Source organism: Micromys minutus, assembly GCF_963924665.1.
Source record: "Micromys minutus genome assembly, chromosome: 3".
NCBI lineage: Eukaryota > Metazoa > Chordata > Mammalia > Rodentia > Muridae > Micromys > Micromys minutus.
The window spans coordinates 11,473,312-11,491,865 of record NC_137972.1 but is presented as its reverse complement, the minus strand read 5'-3'; the positions used below and the strand labels follow the sequence as shown (position 1 = coordinate 11,491,865).

The window sequence follows — 18,554 nt, the reverse complement described above, 5'->3', positions numbered from 1 at the left end:
AGAGGTGAACGCACAAACCAATGATTTAAACATGTAAGCGAGAGTGATAAAACATGGGGAAGTTCATAGGCTGTTGTGAGAGAGACCGAGAACTCTTAGGGCCATGTAGGGTTTGATGGAGGATGTCAGCCTCTAAGTCATTAGCCTGGGTAAATAGGATTTCTCTGGGCATCACAATGTGGAAAGGACACGCACTGCTTTTCTCTGCCGTGACAAAATACTCTAAGAGACAAAAGCAACCTAAAGAAGGCAGGGCTTTAAAAAGAAGGCGGGGCTTATAAAAAGGCGGGGTCTAAAAACAAGGTGGGGCTTATTTTGGTTCCTAGTTTGAGGGTGCAGTCAATCATGGCGAGGAAGGCAGGAGGCAGGAGATAGAGACGGCTGGTCACACGACATACACAGCCAGGAAGCCGAGAGGGATGATGCTATTCGGCTTGTTTACTCCATTGCAATCCGTCTGGAATCCCAGCGTGGAATGATACCATCCATAGGTAGAAGTGAGTCTTCCCACCTTGATGAACCTAGGCATGAAACCTCACAAGCATGCCTAGAGGCATTTCTCCTAGGTGGTTCTAGAGTCTGTCGAGCTGACAACCACTATTAACCAATCAGAAGGGATTTTGTGGGAGGAGCCAAAATCTAGACGTGAGAATTAGAATGTGGAAGAATTTTAGTCACTGAGAATTATGGGAAGGGAGAGAGTGGTAGATGTGGAGGCCATCTTGCAATAGGCTGTTATATGATATTATAAAGTAAAGTAGGAAGTACTTCACTCAGGAGATGTTGGGGCCCATGCAGCAGGTGACAATTTGATTTGTCCCATGAGTCAAGTCTAAAAAGATTTCTTCAGGGAGTGGGATGGAGCCATCCTAAGAAAATATTATACAATAAATAAAATTTCAAATGTCCATTCTCTGTATTGGTAACTTCGCTGACCATTATATTGGGACAACCTGTTGGCAAGGACGTAGATACCCCTGTACCATGGTTCTCACCCACACTCCCGTCTGTAAGACAAGCCAAAATGTGGACCTTCTGGTACCATATTTGTTTGAAGGGACAAGGAAGGCAAATGAGGTTCTCAGTCACACACGCAGCTATTTTATTCTTTTCCTTTGGTGTTGTTTACAGGTGTCTCCCACAAAATAAGAGCTCCCATTGGCAGAGAAGAGATTCATCGAACCAGTGACAAGAATACATTTCTGAACAGAAGGCCATGGAACCATTAGTGGTAGCTTGCCCATTTCCTGGCCTTCAGGACTTAAACTGGGAAAAGAGAGGAGGCCACTAAACAAGATGGAGAACTTCAGAGCTCTGACCCTGCTCAGAGGGCACAGTCTGAGGGAACATGCTGGGTTAAAGCCTAGGTTTTAAGTCTCATTTGCAGGGATCATTCTGAGAGATGGGGTAAGATGAAACATGATAGTGATGGGATGTGTGTGTGTGTGTGTGTGTGTGTGTGTGTGTGTGATAGAGAAAGGACCCAGCTAGGAACAGGGAGGGAGGAGGGATAACGTGATGATCAACATGGTCTGGGGAATTCTTCTGGTGGGGAAGATGGCAGGAGGGATGGACAGATGGGACCTTCATTCGGTCCAATCCTTCTTAATGGCCAGGTTCCATTCCCAGGTGAGGTGGTCATGCTTGTCATCATCAGTGAAGAAAGACTTGTTGTGGTAACTGCCCCGGGCCAACATGCCCTTGGGAGCCTCCTCTACAGGAGTGAGAAACTCATACTCCTCTGGTCTCGGCCCATAGCTGCCAACCATGAATGTAGCTTTGTCCACTGGAAAGAAAGAAAGGTCCATTAGTGTGAGAGACTAAAAAACGGGAGAGAGTGGGAACAGAAGCCGAAGCAACAGTGTCCAAGCCTGGCCAAATGCCAGTTTTACCTAGAACATTTTTTTTCTCCTTACTGTTTAAAAACTAAGCTAACAATTCTATGTGTAGCACCTGGAAAGCTAAGGCATGAGTTTAAGACCAGATTGGACTGAGTCTCAGAGACCGAACAATCCCTCCAGACAAAAGCATTCTCAAAACCCCAAATTCCTTTGGAAAAAAAAAAAATGTGATTTACCTTGCCACTCCCCGTACTTGGGGGTGGAGGTTAGGGAAAAGTATCAGAGTTGATTCTGATTATCAAGCCAGAGTTTTAGGTGACTTATGTCAGTGGACCTGAAGTCTCTTTACGAGATGTAGCAGACCATTAAAAACCGAAAAACTGTCAGGTAGGCAAACAAGTTGAGACCTACATTCTGGCCCCAACCTTGAAGCCGTTTAAACTGGGCTGCACGTAGGGCATTCTTTCTTTTTCTATATAACAGACTTCAAGGACCTCTTGTTTACAGCCCTTCTACGAGCATCTTGGTTGGAGAGGGTTACTGTAACATCTGGAGATCAGGATATGTAGAATTTAGGAATTTGAATGTTAGATGCGGGGACGGGGGTGGGGCTCAGCAAATTGGTCAAATGTTTAAAAATAAAGACCTGGCACACACGGTTAAATGGTCAACCAACCATACTTAAGAGGGGACTGCTGGGAATGAATTCAGAACAGCTGGGGTTTAAATGGCAGCAGATAGCCGGGTAGTCCAGAGGTCGGGGCACAGCTGCCTTTTTAACCATTGCAGTTTAGAGGGACAGCTGCACATGTGCCAGGGGCTGCTTGATTACGTGAGTCAGCACTGCCTCTGGGCTTGGAGGAAGTAGGAAATTGAGCTGGGGTTTCACCAGAGCAGACACTAGCAAGGCCAACCAGTGTCTCTCAGGGCCACCATCTTCTCTGGCATTTGATAGACTGACTGGTTCCCATGTCCTACAGTCACATCAAATAATAATTTCCCTCGGCTCTTTTGTCGCTTTGGGGACTGGGCTCTGTGATATTGTTCCTGCATCTGGCACAGAGAGGAAGAAGGTCCCGGAAGGAATGTGGAAGTGTTTGGGTTACCTTTCTGCCCAAGGTGTGTCCAGAATGACAGGAGGAAGAATATGTGGTTGGTTATATACCTCAATTACAGGGTTTTTTTGTTTTCTCAGCCCTAGGGAGAAATGCCCCTCATTTCTTTTCTAAGAGACAGGAACACAGTCTCTCTGCCCTTCCTCCCTGTGATAGCCCCATGCCTACCCCAACACATTACTACTCTGCTCACTCCCCCATCCCCCGGAACTCCTGATACCCAGCCAGCACGATCCCAGTGCATGTCTTTCTTGTTTCTCTGATGTGGTTTTACACTGAGAACTGCTTTCACTTTTGAATATTTGGTGTAAGTACGCGCATGCATGCACGTGTGGAGGCCAGACATTGACCTCAGGTGTTCTTCCCAGGTAATATCCACCTTGGTTTTGTTTGCTTTATTTTTCTGAGACAGAATCGTTCCACTGGCCTGGAGATCATGAATGAGTCTGTGTTAAGCTACTCAGTGATGCTCTGGGGTCCTCCTGTTTCTGCCTTTCCAGGCTGAAATGCATACCACCACCTGGGCTTGCTTCTGTCGGTTCTAGGGCCTCAAACTCAAGCACTTTACCAACAGGGCTATTTCTCCCTCCACATCTTCACTTTTGATGAATATTTTTATGACCTTGGCTTCAATTCACCTTGATTAATCTCTCCATATGAGTAACAAACTTAAATTCAGATTCCAAATGTTGAAGGCCAGTAGTTTGCCTTGTGAGGACTTGACATTCTAAATGATGGTCTTAATGTCTTGGTCTGATGTGCCTGTCTCCCTTTTCCTCGAGTGGACATGTCATATACCTAACCCTAACCTACACCTACAGCTACATTTATGCCTATACCAACTCTTGGAAGTTTATGAGCAAAGGTTGTCAAAAGTCTGGGGCGGAAATTGCAAAGAGAAGTAGTTGTGGACAATCTCTTACCTTTCATCCCATTCCGGTATGTCTGCTGAACATACTTCAGGCCAGACACAATATCCTTGTTCACCTGTAGATGAGAAGCCCCGCCCCCAAGCAATTCAGATTAGAGACTCGTTTTTCTGTTTTGTTTGTTTGTTTGTTTGAATATTTCCTGCCCAATCCATCCACCACCCCAACTGCTGTAATATTTTTCCATTTAATTGCTTTTTGGGAGGGTCTTAGTTAAAATAATGTCTCAATGTTCTTCACCATATTTCTCCTTCCTTGGTGTCTTGGGCAATAACCTCTATCCCTGTCTCCTTAACAACGCTAGCAGAAACATAGTCCATGTCTCAGAGAAGGTTATAAAAATACCAATGGAAAATTTTATGTAAGTCTGTGAACACCATATCCTCAGAAACGATCTACCTAGCCTATGAAAAACAAACAAGGCGGAGAGGAGTGGTAATGGAAAATCAGGCCTAGGAGAGGCTGCGTAACTGAGACTGGAGTCTAGAGGGAAAGTTATGGGTCACCCTTTCCCATAAATAATGGATGGAGCCCACTGGTACCCGACAAGCACTTCCGGACTCTCTCACCATGGACATTACCTGAGCTATTGCTACTTTCCCTAGATACTCAAATGAAAACCCACCAGGGTGGAATGGAATTGTAGACAACCTGGTCCAGGGTTCTAGGGTGTTGTCAGTTTTGGAATAAGAAGAACCCTGAGAGAAACAGAGAGCTGGAGGATTGTGGGTAACTGCCATTATAAATGTACTGTCCTTGAACATTTGTCAAGAAGTGTCAGTAAAGGTTTAAATAGCTTTTTAATTACTCTTTACTGTGATCTGGGTTCCTTCTAACTCCAAGCTGGGACAAGGTAGAGACCAATTCAGCTTTACTTGGGTGCAGACAGAGTGGTCTTAACCTTGGCAGAGACTGAGGCAAACTTCAGAGGTGGATTTGATTCAGGGGTTTCTGTGCACCTGATGTGTAACCCAGGCATCTCTAGACTCCCCAGTATTCATAGACCTCAGCTGCTGGTTGGATTTCATTTGTCAACTCAAGCTTTCTAAATTGACAGCACCGTAGTGTGAATGATCGAATACTAGACTGATGTGAAGTTGTTCTGTGCATTTTAGATGTGATGCTCTCCCCAAAACTCCATTGCTCTAGTAATAAACAATATGGCATGAAACAAAGCCATCCACAGCTCAAGTGACAGTTCTGTAGGCATCACCAAATATTTCCAAGATGAAGAGACTTCAGGCATTTTGGTATGTGGTAGAGGGTGGCTGTTGAGCCACCTTGAATCATATCCTGCACCCAAGGAGAAAGATGGGCCCAGTTCAGTGTGTACTGGAGAGAGCAGATGGGGTTGTCCCTGGTGGAGCCCTGGAGAACATGACTGAGTAGAAATGATGGACAGCCAAAGCAAACAAAACCTGAGATGCAAAACAGTGCACCTCCTAGGTATTTGCTTTCAAAGTCAAGGTTGTTTTTCTGGGATGCCTAGTTACTCATGTACGTCATGGGAGGTGAGCTATGTCCCGCTTTGTTTTGCTATTATCTGGTCACCTGCTCCACAAACGCCACTGAAATTCCCAGCCACTTTGTTAAGACCACAGATCCGGATTCTGAATGCTTTAAGCAGTTGGAGTATCCTGTTTTCTTTCCTATTCGCTGACTCATTGGTTTGTCCATTTCTTGCCACATATCCATGAGGACCTGCCACTTACAAAGTTGTATGAAACAGTGGAAGGAAGGGACACACAATTTTAGCCTGCCTCTGGGTGCTTAGATCGTGTAAGGAGCAATCGGCACAATACCCAGTGTGTGCCTCGTGCAGTTCCGAGAAAGGGTGACAGTGGATGGAGAGACTGAGGTGTCCCTGCTAGGGAAAGGAGGGAAGCAACGGTGGATCTCCACAGGAAAAGCTCAGAAGTGGAAACAGGCTAGTCCAGAACAACAGTGACATCAACAGAACACCAGCACAGTAATGGAAGAAATGGGTTCTGGGAAGGTGAAGAACACATGCAGGAGATACTTACTTTGAAGTTAATTTTGACCCTGTATTCAATACCTTCCTTTAGCACGAAGGTATCCTTTTTGAGGGCCTTGAGATCACCTGTGGGAGAGGATTCACACACTTAGCATCCCCAGAAAACAGCACAGACAGAATGAAAGCAAAGGCTCAGCAGCTTTTGCTGGGCCCATCTGGTTACATCAATCATAAGGATCCTATTAAAAAAACATGTGAGATTAGAGTACACACACACACACACACACACACACACACTCAAACAAACACACATACACACACAAACACACACATACACACAAACACACACAAACATACACACAAGCACAGATACAGCTATACTAGCTGAAATCTTACAACTTAGTTATTTTTAAAAAGCATAGTAAAGGGGTTTTCCTATGAGTTTGATGTCAATGCCAAAAATATACTCCCCCCCCATAATTGTTGTGAAGATAAATCTCTCTTCCCCCATAACTTCCAATCAGTTTATTGTTGTCAGTAGCAAAAAAGTGTCAATCAACCAGCCATGCTAGAGGAAAGTGAGCTGATACAGTCCATTGGAAACTTCATACATATGCATTGCTAGATGGAGACATGAGGGTCTCTTCCAAGGAAATATGAAGATACAGATCTAGCAGCCTTTGGCTTTCAAAGAATTGCTAGGCTTCAAGAAAATTTCCCTCCATCAGTTCATACAATTGGTATTAAAAATGAATAATACGTGGTATTTTCTAGCTTTAAAAACGGCTTTTAGTGTTTATAATTAACTGGACTTGCATTTACAATCACACACACACACACACACACACACAGGAAGATCATTCCAATTGTAACAGCTTTAGGGTTCATAACCCTGAGATTTGCCATTAATTGTTAGGCTCTGCAGAGAAACTATGGTGCATTCTTTAGCCTTCCCTCCATACACTTCGGTATAGCTCTGTTGTAAATGTGTGCATACACTTGTGAGTGTGTGTGCATGTATATGTGTACACTTCGGGTAAGTGTTTGGCTTCATAAATGCTATCATATGGCTTTAGCTCAACAGTTTCTCTAGGATGGAAAACCAAATTCAGGTTTTCTCTTCCGGCAAAGGAGGACAAAGGCCAAGCTCTCCTGCCTGGCCCTCCTTCCCTTCTGGACACGCCCTCAGCAGACCTACTCCTGGGAGCTGACAGTTGTACCTGGCTCTGGGTGAGAGAGCGAGTGTCCGCTTGGAGGGATGCATCGTGTGGTTGTGAGTGTGTACACGCAGGGCGTCTGCTCTACTGGTTTCAGTTGAACAGGAAGCCTGTCTTCTCAGCCCTGATTTCCTCCCCTTGACAGAAATATCCATATAAGGTAAAGCGCACATACCCTGTGTGAGGAAGTTCTGCTGCTGAACTTACTGTTCTAGAACTGTGCTCTGGCTTCTGCAAAGCTTTGAATCTGGCGACAGATTCTCCCCTCCCAGATCTGCCTTGGACGCGCCTGACTGGGGTTCATGACCCTTTTCTCAACCGCCAACAATTTCTCATGAAGCCCACCGTCCCAGTTTCTGCTCATCTCCCCAAGATCTGCCTAACGAAAGCAGTTGGCTGTTAGTCACGACAGGTGAAATAAACACCAATTTTTATTTTGGGGGTTTGTCAGAGAAATTGTTTAGGAACGAAGCATTAAGCTTTGGGTGTGCCGAGCAGGGGAGTGTCAGTCATTATGCAGGAGGTCTTGGGGTTTCCTCCCCGCCCCCTAAGGCCATAGCTGGGATAAGATGAACTCTTTTGCTGGTGTCCAAACCATATAAATACTGCAAGTCTAGTGATGCTCAGCGCCTGGCTCAACATTCCCGCCTGTACTGTGTCCTACAAGAACGGTTGTTCCTTCTGTTACCTTGTGGAAACACAGGCCTGAAGCAAATGCCGCACAGGTGAATGCACCAAAAGTGAGTGACTGCAGCCTGAAGAGGGCGCTCGGTCAGTAAACTGCTTGTCATGCAAGCACACAGACCTCCTGGACCCACATTTACAGTATTCGGAAATAAATCAATGCCCCTCCCCTAATAAGTAAATCTGTGCATGCTAGCTCTGGAGCAGCGGGGACAGGTGGGTCCCTGGAGCTCTCCGGCCAGGCAGACCAAGTGAAAGACCCTGAGTGTACTTTCTTGACTGATGCTTTTTGTTGGAGGACCCAGTTCTTTATGGACAATGGCTCCCCTGGGCTAGTGGTCCTGGTGCTTTAAGAAAACTGGCTGAACACTTTGAGGAGCCGAGCCAAGCCTGTAAGTAGATACCTGAGGTTAACTTCCGGTCTTTTCATGCACACACATATGTACTCTTCACATGTACATGAATAATACAGAATCAGAATAGTGCACAGATACACACACGGTGTATAGATCTCAATTGTTCCACTACATTGAGTCAGGATCTGGGCTTTTCATTAAACACAGCAAGCAGTGGACACTGGGAATGCAGTTGTTTGTGGACTGGTCCCAGCGAGTGCATCTCCAAGGGCCACCTGATCAGTTTTGTCCAGTGGGAATTGGGGACAAAGACCAAGTTTTCCCTGTGACATCTTAGACCCCTCTGAACAGCCAAGATGTGTTCACTTACCGGTAAGGTCCATGGTGATTGGTCCTGGCGCACTGTCACAAACAAGGCTAAGCCGGGTAACAGTCACATTGGGCACTGTTGGGTCTGCAGGGTTCAAAAGAAACCATAAGCACATGGAAGGGCATTGTATGGGGGAGTGACCGAGTGTATGCATAGGAGTGTGCATGTATGTGTATGTGTGTGCAAGTGTGTGCGTGGGAGCACGCATGAGTGCGTACATATGTATGCATGCGTGTGCATGCGTGTGCGTACAAATGTGTGCACACGTGCATGTATGTACATGTGTGTATATATGCACATGTGTGTTTCACGTTGTAGATGACAGAAGAGAATATAAAGAGAAAATTAAATCTCTGTGTAACAACAGGAAAAGAATGGCAGGCTCCTGCTTAGTACTGATTCCTATAGAAATGGCAGAATTGTGATTTTTCTAGTTCAGGCATTTACTGACCGTGTTGGCTACTTTTAGGTCAAGTCGGCAAAGCTAGAGTCATTTTGGAAGAGTGACCCTTACTTGAGAAAGTGCTCCCACCAGACTTGTCCATGGGCAAGCACGTATTGCTTTTCTTGGTTCACGATTGCTGTGGGAGGGCCCAGCTCATGTGAACAGTGTTTCCCTAGGTTAGTGGCCCTGGGCGCTATAAGAAACAGGCTGAACAACCGGCTATGGGGAGAAGCCAGTAAGCAGCATCCCTCCATTGGTCCTCAGCTTCAGTTTATGTCTCCAGGTTCTTCCCCAGGGTTCCTGGCTTGAATTCCTTCAGTGATGCCCTGTGACTCTGGAAGCGTAAGACAAATAAACACTTTTCTCTCCAACTTGCTAACTAAGACCCATCTTAATTACAAGTCTCAAATACTGAGACATTGTCTATTCAGGCCTGTCGCCATGTCTTGTTCTGGCTGTGTGTGTGTGTTTGAGAGAGAGGAAGAGACAGAGAGACCAAGACAAAAGAATAGCTAAGAAACATGAGAGAGAGAGAGAGAGAGAGAGAGAGAGAGAGAGAGAGAGAGAGAGAGAGAGAGAAGAAGGGGTATGGGTGGAGACCAGAATAGAGTGTAGTGGTCTGAAATTCTATGTGTTCCATGTGGGTAATTTTTGTCTGCCTCACCTCTGACTCTCTCACAGTCTCCAAAGAAAACATAATTATACAGTCCATGACCTTAGGCAGCATGAACAAATGGTGCCTCACCCACCTAAGCATGAAGCCCTTTGCTCCTGACTGTGGGCAACAGCAATGCATATCTCCTTGGAGGCCTTGCCCTGACCCCTCCCCACGCACACACCTGCTACCACGGGAACATCTCCCAGCAGTGTCTTCTTGTACTTGGTTAGACTCTCGTCATCTTTGTCCATCTCCTGCAGCTCCTTCAGGGACTTCTGCGGAGGTGGCTTGTAATTGAGCTTGCTGTCCAGGTCATCGTCTCCCTCCTCCAGCTGTGGCTGTTCATCCTTCTCAGTCATCCTGATGGCTCCTTACTTCAGAGAGAGAATGATGTCCCATGAGCCACTAGAGTTGCTATTGGTACTACCTTATTGGAGATTTGTATTCATCAGTGATTTCCAAATTGTTCCTCAACCCATGTCATGAAACATACAGTATTTACAGTCATTTCTCTGACTTGTCTTAATTTTTTTTAAAATAGACTACAGCTACAAGACTAAACAACTTTCTTGTGAGCAACGCACTACAGTGAAGAAACGCAGCATAAACAATCCCGGTGTCTTAGTCAGGGTTTCTATTCACACACAAAACATCATAACCAAGAAACAAGTTGGGAAGGAAAGGGTTTATTCAGCTCACACTTCCACATTGCTGTTCATCACCGAAGAAATTCAGGACTGGAACTCAAGCAGGTCAGGAAGCAGGAGCTGATGCAGAAGCCACGGAGGGATGTTACTTACTGGCTTGCTTCCCCTGGCTTGCTCAGCCTGCTTTCTTATAGAACCCAGGTCTGCCAGCCCAGGGATGGCACCACCCACAATGGGCTGGGTCCTCCCTCCTTGATTACTAGTTGAGAAAATGCCTTACAGCTGGATCTCATGGAGGTATTTCCTCAACTGAGGCTCCTTTCTCTGTGATAACTCCAGCCTGTGTCAAGGTTAACACAAACCAGCCTAGTGACCAAACATTCAAGCTTTGCCCCAGTATGCACAGTCTGAGTTACGCTGACTAACTCCCACCTGGCACGAACGAATGACCCCCCCTCCACACTGTTAATCGGAGCTTGAGAGCAGATACTGGGTTCTAGGTTCTTCTTGAGTGCCCACCCCACCTGTAACATCTGTGTAGTTCTGCATTTTATGATCTTCACTGGTGACTGATTGCTTCCACTCTGTGTTCTGTGTCCTTCTGACATGCCACCAAACAGCAAAGGACTCAGATTCCTCTAGGGAAGATGGTAAGTATGGATTTGTTACTCGGGGACTTCTGCCAGCTTCCCATTTTTTCTTTGTATTTCCCCGTATTTCTAGGGGCCTCCTGCTCTCTGCACACCGAGGGTTAACTATGAGTGTGACCTGATACAAAATCATCAGCTTAAAAGATTATGAGATTTTTCTTTAATTTTGTTTTTAAAAAACTTGATGGCACGACTCTTGAGCATGACATTTATATGTGACAACATCTTGGAACTGTGTCAAAAGGTTGGGCTCAGACGCAAACTCTCACCTGGGCGAATCATGACGCATTCTTTCTCTAACGGTGTCTACATCTACTTGACTCGTGAAAATAGAACTGAGGGGGAATGGAGTAAAATTATCTCTGTTTGTCTGTGAGTGTTGTCAGGCACCTCTCCATACAACTTTTCAGAGTGCAAACAAGGTCAAGAGGTAAAATAGTCCACCTTCTCACCGGATCACTGGGAAAACTGAGATCTGAGGGTTCAAAGACTGTGCTCCTCACGGCGCAGCGGTGGACGTCAGAGCGTGTGGCTAAAGGCAGTGGGGTCGGCTGCCTGGGTGATGCCCAGGAAAGGACGTCAAAGCCTCCCTTTCTCATTAGTCACACAACAAAGACATTCACTATCACCTCTTATCCCTAGCGACACTGTGAATTCTTTTGGGGACGAGGGAATCAATGGGGCCAACTTGACTGCAGTTCTGTGTTTCAATATTACTAATGCAACAAGAAGGAAAATGATTTTGAAGTGAACAAGAGCAAATTTATGGGATGAAAGAAAGAGAAATGGTGGAGTGTGGAGTGTGAGGAGGGGGAGAAGGAAAGGTTGAGATGGAGGAAGGGAGGGAAAGAAACAAGGGCCCTCTCGTTTGTCTTCCAGCAAAACATCAGGCCTGAGAAGCTCTGGACATTCAGTACCTACATCTACTTCCTGCACTGAAAAGAAGCAGGTAGGCCAGTTTCTATGGTAACCCTTGTCTCACCTGAACCACTGGCATCATTGAAACCTGAGACTCCGGAGATCAGCAGGGAAAGTACAAAGCCCAGCTCAAATTCCGAACAGCTCACAGAGGAGGAATAGAATGGCCCGGAAGTAAGAATAAAGGATGGGGCTGGCAGATGTAGCAGTCTGAGGACAACCTTTAAGGGACTGATGAAGAGCAAGTAAGATAAGACGAATCAGATGAGGCACCTTCTCATCTGGTGGCCATGACAGCCTAACAGATAACCAGAGTGGAGAATCCATAAGCAACTCGACAGAGCACGAGGCTATTTGCGTGGACACATGCAGCTCGCTTCACAGGAAAGAACCTTCTAGAACATAAGCCCTCTGTTCTAGCAGTTCCCAACTGAACGCCTGACCATTGGATGGTGTCATTAGATCAAGATCTCATTACTTTGCACAATCTGTAGATTCTAAAATTTGAAAAGAACAGATAGGGGGAGAGGGAGAGAAAGAAAGAGGGAAGAGGCTGATATAGGACTTGCAAACGTCTAACTGTGTGGGTTCTCCGATCATCTGGGTTTTAATCTTATTATGAAATCTTATTATTTATTATTATTATTTCAAATTTTATCATTAATTCCAAACTTCTAAATACTTTATAAAGCTGAGACAACTTTTTAAAGACATGCGAGAATAGACAATGTATATCTGGTATTGGTGCAGGAAAACCAGGAAGTTCTGAGCCACATTACAATAACTGGGCATAATTGCAACATAAGAAAGCGATGTAAGGGCTGGAGAGATGGCTCAGTGGTTGGGAACACTGAATGCTCTTCCAGGGGTCCTGAGTTCAAATCCCAGCAACCACATGATGGCTCACAACCATCTGTGATGAGATACGATGACCTCTTCTGGTGTGTCTGAAGACAGTGACAGGGTACTCACCTACACAGAATAAACAAGTAAATCTTTTTAAGAAAGAAAGAACAAGATGTGAGACCAGATGACCCAAAGTCGCTCACTGTGGACAGGTGGCTATTATGGTAATACGCAAAATAACTTCAAAGGCAATTCTCCCTTCGAAGCTGCAAGAAAGCCACCTCTTGTTGGTGAGCTCCCTCCCACTGTTTCCAGGCCTCTCCCTCCAGAGCACATTGACATTTAAGTTTCTGGTAAGAGCCAGGAGGAAATAGAAGTTGGTCATGTCTATAAGGTCCAGCTGGTTTGATGGGTGATTCTTTACATTTTGGAGGTGACAAGACACTTTTTTTTTTAATCTGTTAAGCAGAGGCTGGAGAGATAATTCAGTGACTAAGAGCACTGGGTGCTTTCCCAAAGGACTCAGTTGTGATTCCCAGCACCCATGGGGTGGCTCATAACTATCTGTAACTCTCACTTAGGGGATCCATTCCGCTTCTCTATGGTCCACACACAAACATGCATGCAAAAAGCCATACACATAAGAGAAAAAAAAAAAAAAAAAAAAACAAAAAAATGTAACAATCACCTTGGTCTTTAGTCCAAAGAGGAAAAGAATAAAGATATGATTTTTAAAATTCTTTTAGTCCATAGATTCACGGACCCTGAAGACTTCATAATCTTATCATTGTCTAAGACATTGTCTAAGGTTAACCCTGTAAACCCTGGTGTATGCGGGCCAGTCGATTGCAGTAAAGAAAGTTTTCTTTCTCCCAAGGCTTTGCTTGAACCCAAAAATCAACACCCTAATTATCCACCCAAAATGTTGAATATACAGAAACAGATGATATCAGGTGATATCTTTGTCTCATGAATATAGCCACGTGGCTAGTGGTTAGATCTAGTTGATTTGGGGGTGGTTATCTCCTTACTGAGCAGCCCCCCCCCCACATGTAGGTTGGTTCTGGCTTTCTGGCAGAGAACTCTTGGGCACATGTTTCAGCCATGAGGACCCCTTGTTTCTTTATGTTTATCATGAGAGATGGTCTTCCGATGAGTCACTGTCCCCCGCCTCTCTCTGTGTGTCATTGCCTGCAGCTGTGTGACAGTTGAGTGGCCGCTCAGTTACTTCACCCCATTAGTGTATTTGAGGGAAGAATATCAGTGTTAAGTTATTTACACTTTGTATCTCTCTGAAAAGTGCTACAGTTGAGATTGTTGGCAATTCCTCTAGGCTCCGCCCAACAGCTACCTAGCAACAGCTTTCTGTTTCCACTAGCCAGGAGCAAGCCAGAAGCCAGATGTGTAAGAACACTGCTCTTACCATTCTCTCTCTCCCTCTCCTTTTCTCCCCCCCCCATTCTCTTTCTCTCTCTTCCCTACTTGTTCCTGTCTGGTGTCTCGCTCTCTTCCTTCTCTCTTCTCTCATTCTTTCCTGCCCCCCTCCCCACCTCTATCCCTTTTTATCTAGGTCCCCTTCCCTTCCCCCAACAAGCTTCCTTTTGTATGAAGCCTGTCTTATGTTGGTAATTCCTCAAGGGTCTGTAGAGATGCTCCCTCCTGCCACATTCTACCCCTGTTTTGTAAAAGTACAACATTAGGGGCTGGTGTGATGGCTCAGTGGTTAAGAGTACTGACTGCCCTTCCAGAGGTCCTGAGTTCAATTCCCAGCAACCACACAGTAGCTCAAAACCATCTATAATGGAGTTCTACTCCCTCTTCTGGTGTGTCTCAAGACAATGACAGTGCACTTATACAAAACAAATAAATTAAAAAAAAACAAAAAACAAAAACATACACAATCTACTTTTTACCCCCTAAGATGTAAATCACCTTTCTTTTACCTAAATCTTTTACATCACAAAGACTATCACACAAACAGCTGCGAAACAGTTACTGAACTGTTCTGAGTCCAAACTTAGCAATGACACAGTTGGATGATTGCAAGGAATCACCAGATACTTTGCGGGAGACAGTGTGAGCTCCACGTTACAGGTACAGAAAAAAACAGAAGAAAATAGTTAAATACGACTTAAACTCGGGTCGGTGCACACACCTCTGGTTGTTAATATAGCTTCACGTGAGTTGATGGCCATGGGGGGAAAACAAACAAACAAACAAACAAAACGAGGTCCTACATCTGTAGGAAATAAATCCCATCCCAGGTGAGTTTCAGCAAAGTGACCTTCATGTTTGATAAAGCATGAACTTTGAGGAAAGTGGATGGGGGGCTCAAAGCCTGGCTCTGAAACCAACTTCTTATAGGACCTAAGCAAGTCATTAACATCTATCAGAGATGTAGAAAAAAATGGTCCTTCCTCACGGCATCAAAGGCTGAATTGTAAACTGTATTGGCCAGTAGGTGTTTAATAAATATTCATTTTTCCCTTGTCTTTCTTCCTGGCCCCGCCACCATGTGTTCTGTGGGTTGTAACTTCCTAAAGAGGAAGCGCTTCCCCTGGGTATAAACTGATCTGACCGTGTGCAATTCTTCCTGCTCGGTCTGCAGACTGTTTCTCTGTGGAGTAAGGACAGCTCCTGAAGTTTAGGAACTTGGGAGGATTATTTACTAATGAAAGTCAGTGTAGAAACGGGACAGTAACTACTGTGTTTCTTTTGAAATACCTCACATTGACAATTCTATTTTAGATTTCATTCCTCCGTCCTTTGCTGAACTGAGGGTTGGCTCTGAATGAGAAGATGAGTCAGCGGGCTCCGAGAGCAGGTTGCAGAGAAACTGCCCCTGGCTCTGGGGAAAAGCGCAGGGAGTTCTGACTACACTGAAAGGCTGGGTCTGTGAGGGTCTCACTTGCACCTCCGAGTCACTAATGAAAGAACTGGAGAGGTGGGCCTGCTGGAGCAGGGGATTTCCCACAGTAGCGCCCAGAGCCCCAAGCTAGGTTCTTGCTGAGAACTGCGCATGTCACAGCCACCTCTGCAGGCTTTGCTGTTGCCTGGTTTCAGGAGACCCCAGAGTATCTGCCATGACATCTACAAGGCCTCTTCTGTGGCTTCTGGAGAAACCCCTTCAGTATTTCTAGTCACATGAAAGATCTGGCCCTTTCTGGGGCATCTCAAGGCCATTTTAAGACAGGGTCTCATTCTGTATCCCTGGCTGACCTCACAGAGATGACCAGCCTCTCAAACGCTGGGGTTAAAGTCAGGCCCTACCCCTCCCACTAAGAACCAGAGGCTCACCTTTCCCTTCCTCAGGGAAACAGTCTGTTATTTCCTGCCTGTGAATTCCAAGCCCGTTCCTCCAGTTCTGTGTTTTGGTGCGGAAAGAGATAAGAGTCAGAATCACCATGCTCCCCTCAACCCCCGCCCCCCGCGTGACCCTCTTTCACAAATACCACTTTAAATAATCTTCAAAGACAGCTGCACCCTGGAAGCTATGACTAGGCAAAAAAAAAAAAAAAAAAAAAAAAAAAAAAAAAAAAAAAAAGGAAAAAAAACCAGCTGCAGTCAACTAAGGTTGTAACTTAATGTGAGAAGTCAATTTCACAGACACTTGAATTTAGAATTATCGGACCCGCCCCCGCGCCCCCTGGGGGGCGGGGAAGGCCCCCCCCCCCCCGTGGAGTTTCAGCCAGCTTCGGTTGCTGAAACCAGAGCATTATCAATGAAGGACAACTTGGTAAGATCTTCTTGTATGGATGAAAGTACCAGAGATCTTTCAGGAGCAAGCAAGACCTGGGACCTGCCACTGCTACCTGGGGCTCAACCCACCATCCGCCAATGTGGTTCATATCAGAGCATCAGAGCTGCTATACAAGCGAAGGCACGCCCGGCACATGCGGGATTAGAGAAAGCTTCCACAGACAGAGTCTAGGGCTGTCAGCTCTTCTGTTCCGGCATGTGAACTACCGAACACTTCCTTAACACTCCTCCACCCCGAGTATGAAAATCTTGACTTTCTCAATACCGGGCTTGGCACACAGAGGGCTCTGAGCCAACACTGACTGTCTTTTTTTTTTTTTTCACCCCCACGGGGCTTCTCCTTCCTGCTAGCTCAAGTCTGCCACATATCGGATTCCCGTAAATTCCCCTCAGAATAACTCTGCTGTTCAGAGCTTTCCCAGTGGAAACAAAACCGTACAGCTGCTCAAAGCACGTCTCCTCGGGACAGGCCCGCACTCTCCAAAATGGTGAAGGACCAAATTCCAAGGGCTAGAAAGACGCCCAGGAGGGTTAGGCCCGCTAGCCATGTGTGGATGAAGAGTTGATCATGTTCTATCAGAAACCTGAAGGTCTCACAGAAGAATAAGGTTGTTTTGCCACTAAACCTGTGCTGTGTTTGAAACCGGTCGGGATGCACTCCAAGAAATGCCAAAGAAACAAATGGCACCTGCAGGTCACCACTGACCTCTTCTTGAGTTCTCACGTGGGGAACCCAATGTGCCAAGCCTGACTTCAGAAGGCTCTTAGTGTCTTTGTGAACGGGTGGTTTGGGGGTCTTCCTGTAAGGGTGGGCTGCCTCCCTTCCTCATACTGAAAAGCTGCTCAGGGTTCCTCAGACCCATGCTTACAAGTTACCCCAGACGGGGCCGGCGGTCAGCACTTGCTTTCTGGCAAGCCTGGTGAAGAGAGGAGAGCGTACCACCAAGTCATGTCTAAAGCACTTCTCGCAAGGCCAAAGCTCAGACCACGACAGCTGGAAGGCCCACTGACCACGTACAGAGCCGGGCCCACGCAGACTCTTTCTCCGCATCTTCCAGACCTGCGCCAGTTCCCCTGGGTGTGGAGGGCCGCTTTGGTTTTTTGGCAGGGACAGTGAATATCTTCCTGCCCAACCCACTGCAAGAATTTAATTCCCCTGTTTTTGTTAATGGCTTAGTATTTGACAGGCTCTGAGCCATATTTTCTCTCTTTTCAAACAGTCTCTTTAAAGCGTGCTTAAAAACAGGAAACCACACATCTCCAGCCCAGCTCAAGCCACCATCCACCAACACAGTCCGTATCAGCTCAGAATTCCAGCTCCTGCCTAGCAAGGAAACCACCCAGTTCCGCCCCTCCCACCCCCATGCCAGGTATCCCCAGATACCTTCTCTAGAACATTCTGGTGTGGGGGGTACTCTCTCCTACCTCCTTCAGCTCTGTCTCCCCTTCCCAGGGCTGACTTCCCCTTTTCTGCCCCAACAATCTCTTTAGCACTTTCTTATCATGAAATTCAGTTTAAAGACCAGCCCTTCTTAAAAACCAGCAACAGCTTCCCCCAGCAAGGGCAGCAGGGTGGATCCGAGATTTCCTGCGTGACTCTGCGCCCACCTGCGACCTACCCCCACTTCAGGCTTTCAACTTACGGTCCAGGCTCCTGTCGGCCCTGTGTCTCTGTGGGTTACCTCCGTCTCTCAACTCTGACTTCTGAGCACTGGCAGTTAGAACAGGAAGGAAGTTAGTGAGAGAGAGACAGGGAGAGAGAGAGAGAGAGAGAGAGAGAGAGAGAGAGAGAGAGAGAGAGAGAGAGAGAGAGAGAGAGAGAGAGAGAGAGAGAGAGAGAGAGAGAGAGAGAGAGATGTTTTAAACCTACTTGACAAGGAAACCCTGGGCTGTCTCGAATCCTGCACTGCCTATCGGGAGATCAGCCCGCTGAGCAGCATTCTTGACAATTAAGGACACATGTGGAGCAAGCCAGCCCATGTGACAAAGACGCAAGAGTGTGCATGCCGGGGGAGGGTCCCCATAGCTATGTGTGCTTTGAACGATTGTGTGTGCGTGTCTAAAGGCCATAACCTTGGGGAGAGACACATAGAGCCTCTAAACAGTAGAAATGCATCCGTGTAGGTTTTATTGTGTACTGGAAA

At 46.2% G+C, this 18,554-nt stretch overlaps 1 protein-coding gene across 5 annotated transcripts; it reads right to left on the bottom strand.

Annotated features, from left to right (window-relative positions):
- Window positions 1-1,078: 1,078 nt before the first annotated feature.
- ARHGDIB (Rho GDP dissociation inhibitor beta) lies at window positions 1,079-18,354 on the bottom strand. Of its 5 annotated transcripts, none has more exons than XM_080914294.1 (7): window positions 18,281-18,354; window positions 18,054-18,121; window positions 9,772-9,964; window positions 8,488-8,571; window positions 5,910-5,986; window positions 3,880-3,943; window positions 1,079-1,786 (listed from the first exon to the last, which is right to left on the bottom strand). In XM_080914294.1, the coding sequence occupies exons 3-7, from the start codon at window positions 9,947-9,949 to the stop codon at window positions 1,587-1,589; spliced, it is 603 nt and encodes a 200-aa protein (XP_080770420.1). In that variant the 5' UTR covers window positions 9,950-9,964; window positions 18,054-18,121; window positions 18,281-18,354; the 3' UTR covers window positions 1,079-1,586. The 5 variants fall into 5 exon arrangements, with proteins under 5 accessions (XP_080770420.1, XP_080770422.1, XP_080770423.1 ...); XM_080914296.1 differs by lacking the exon at window positions 18,281-18,354 and adding an exon at window positions 15,949-16,015 and having other exon boundaries at window positions 18,054-18,113; XM_080914297.1 differs by lacking the exons at window positions 18,054-18,121; window positions 18,281-18,354 and adding exons at window positions 15,949-16,015; window positions 16,480-16,504.
- Between the last annotated feature and the right edge of the window lie 200 nt (window positions 18,355-18,554).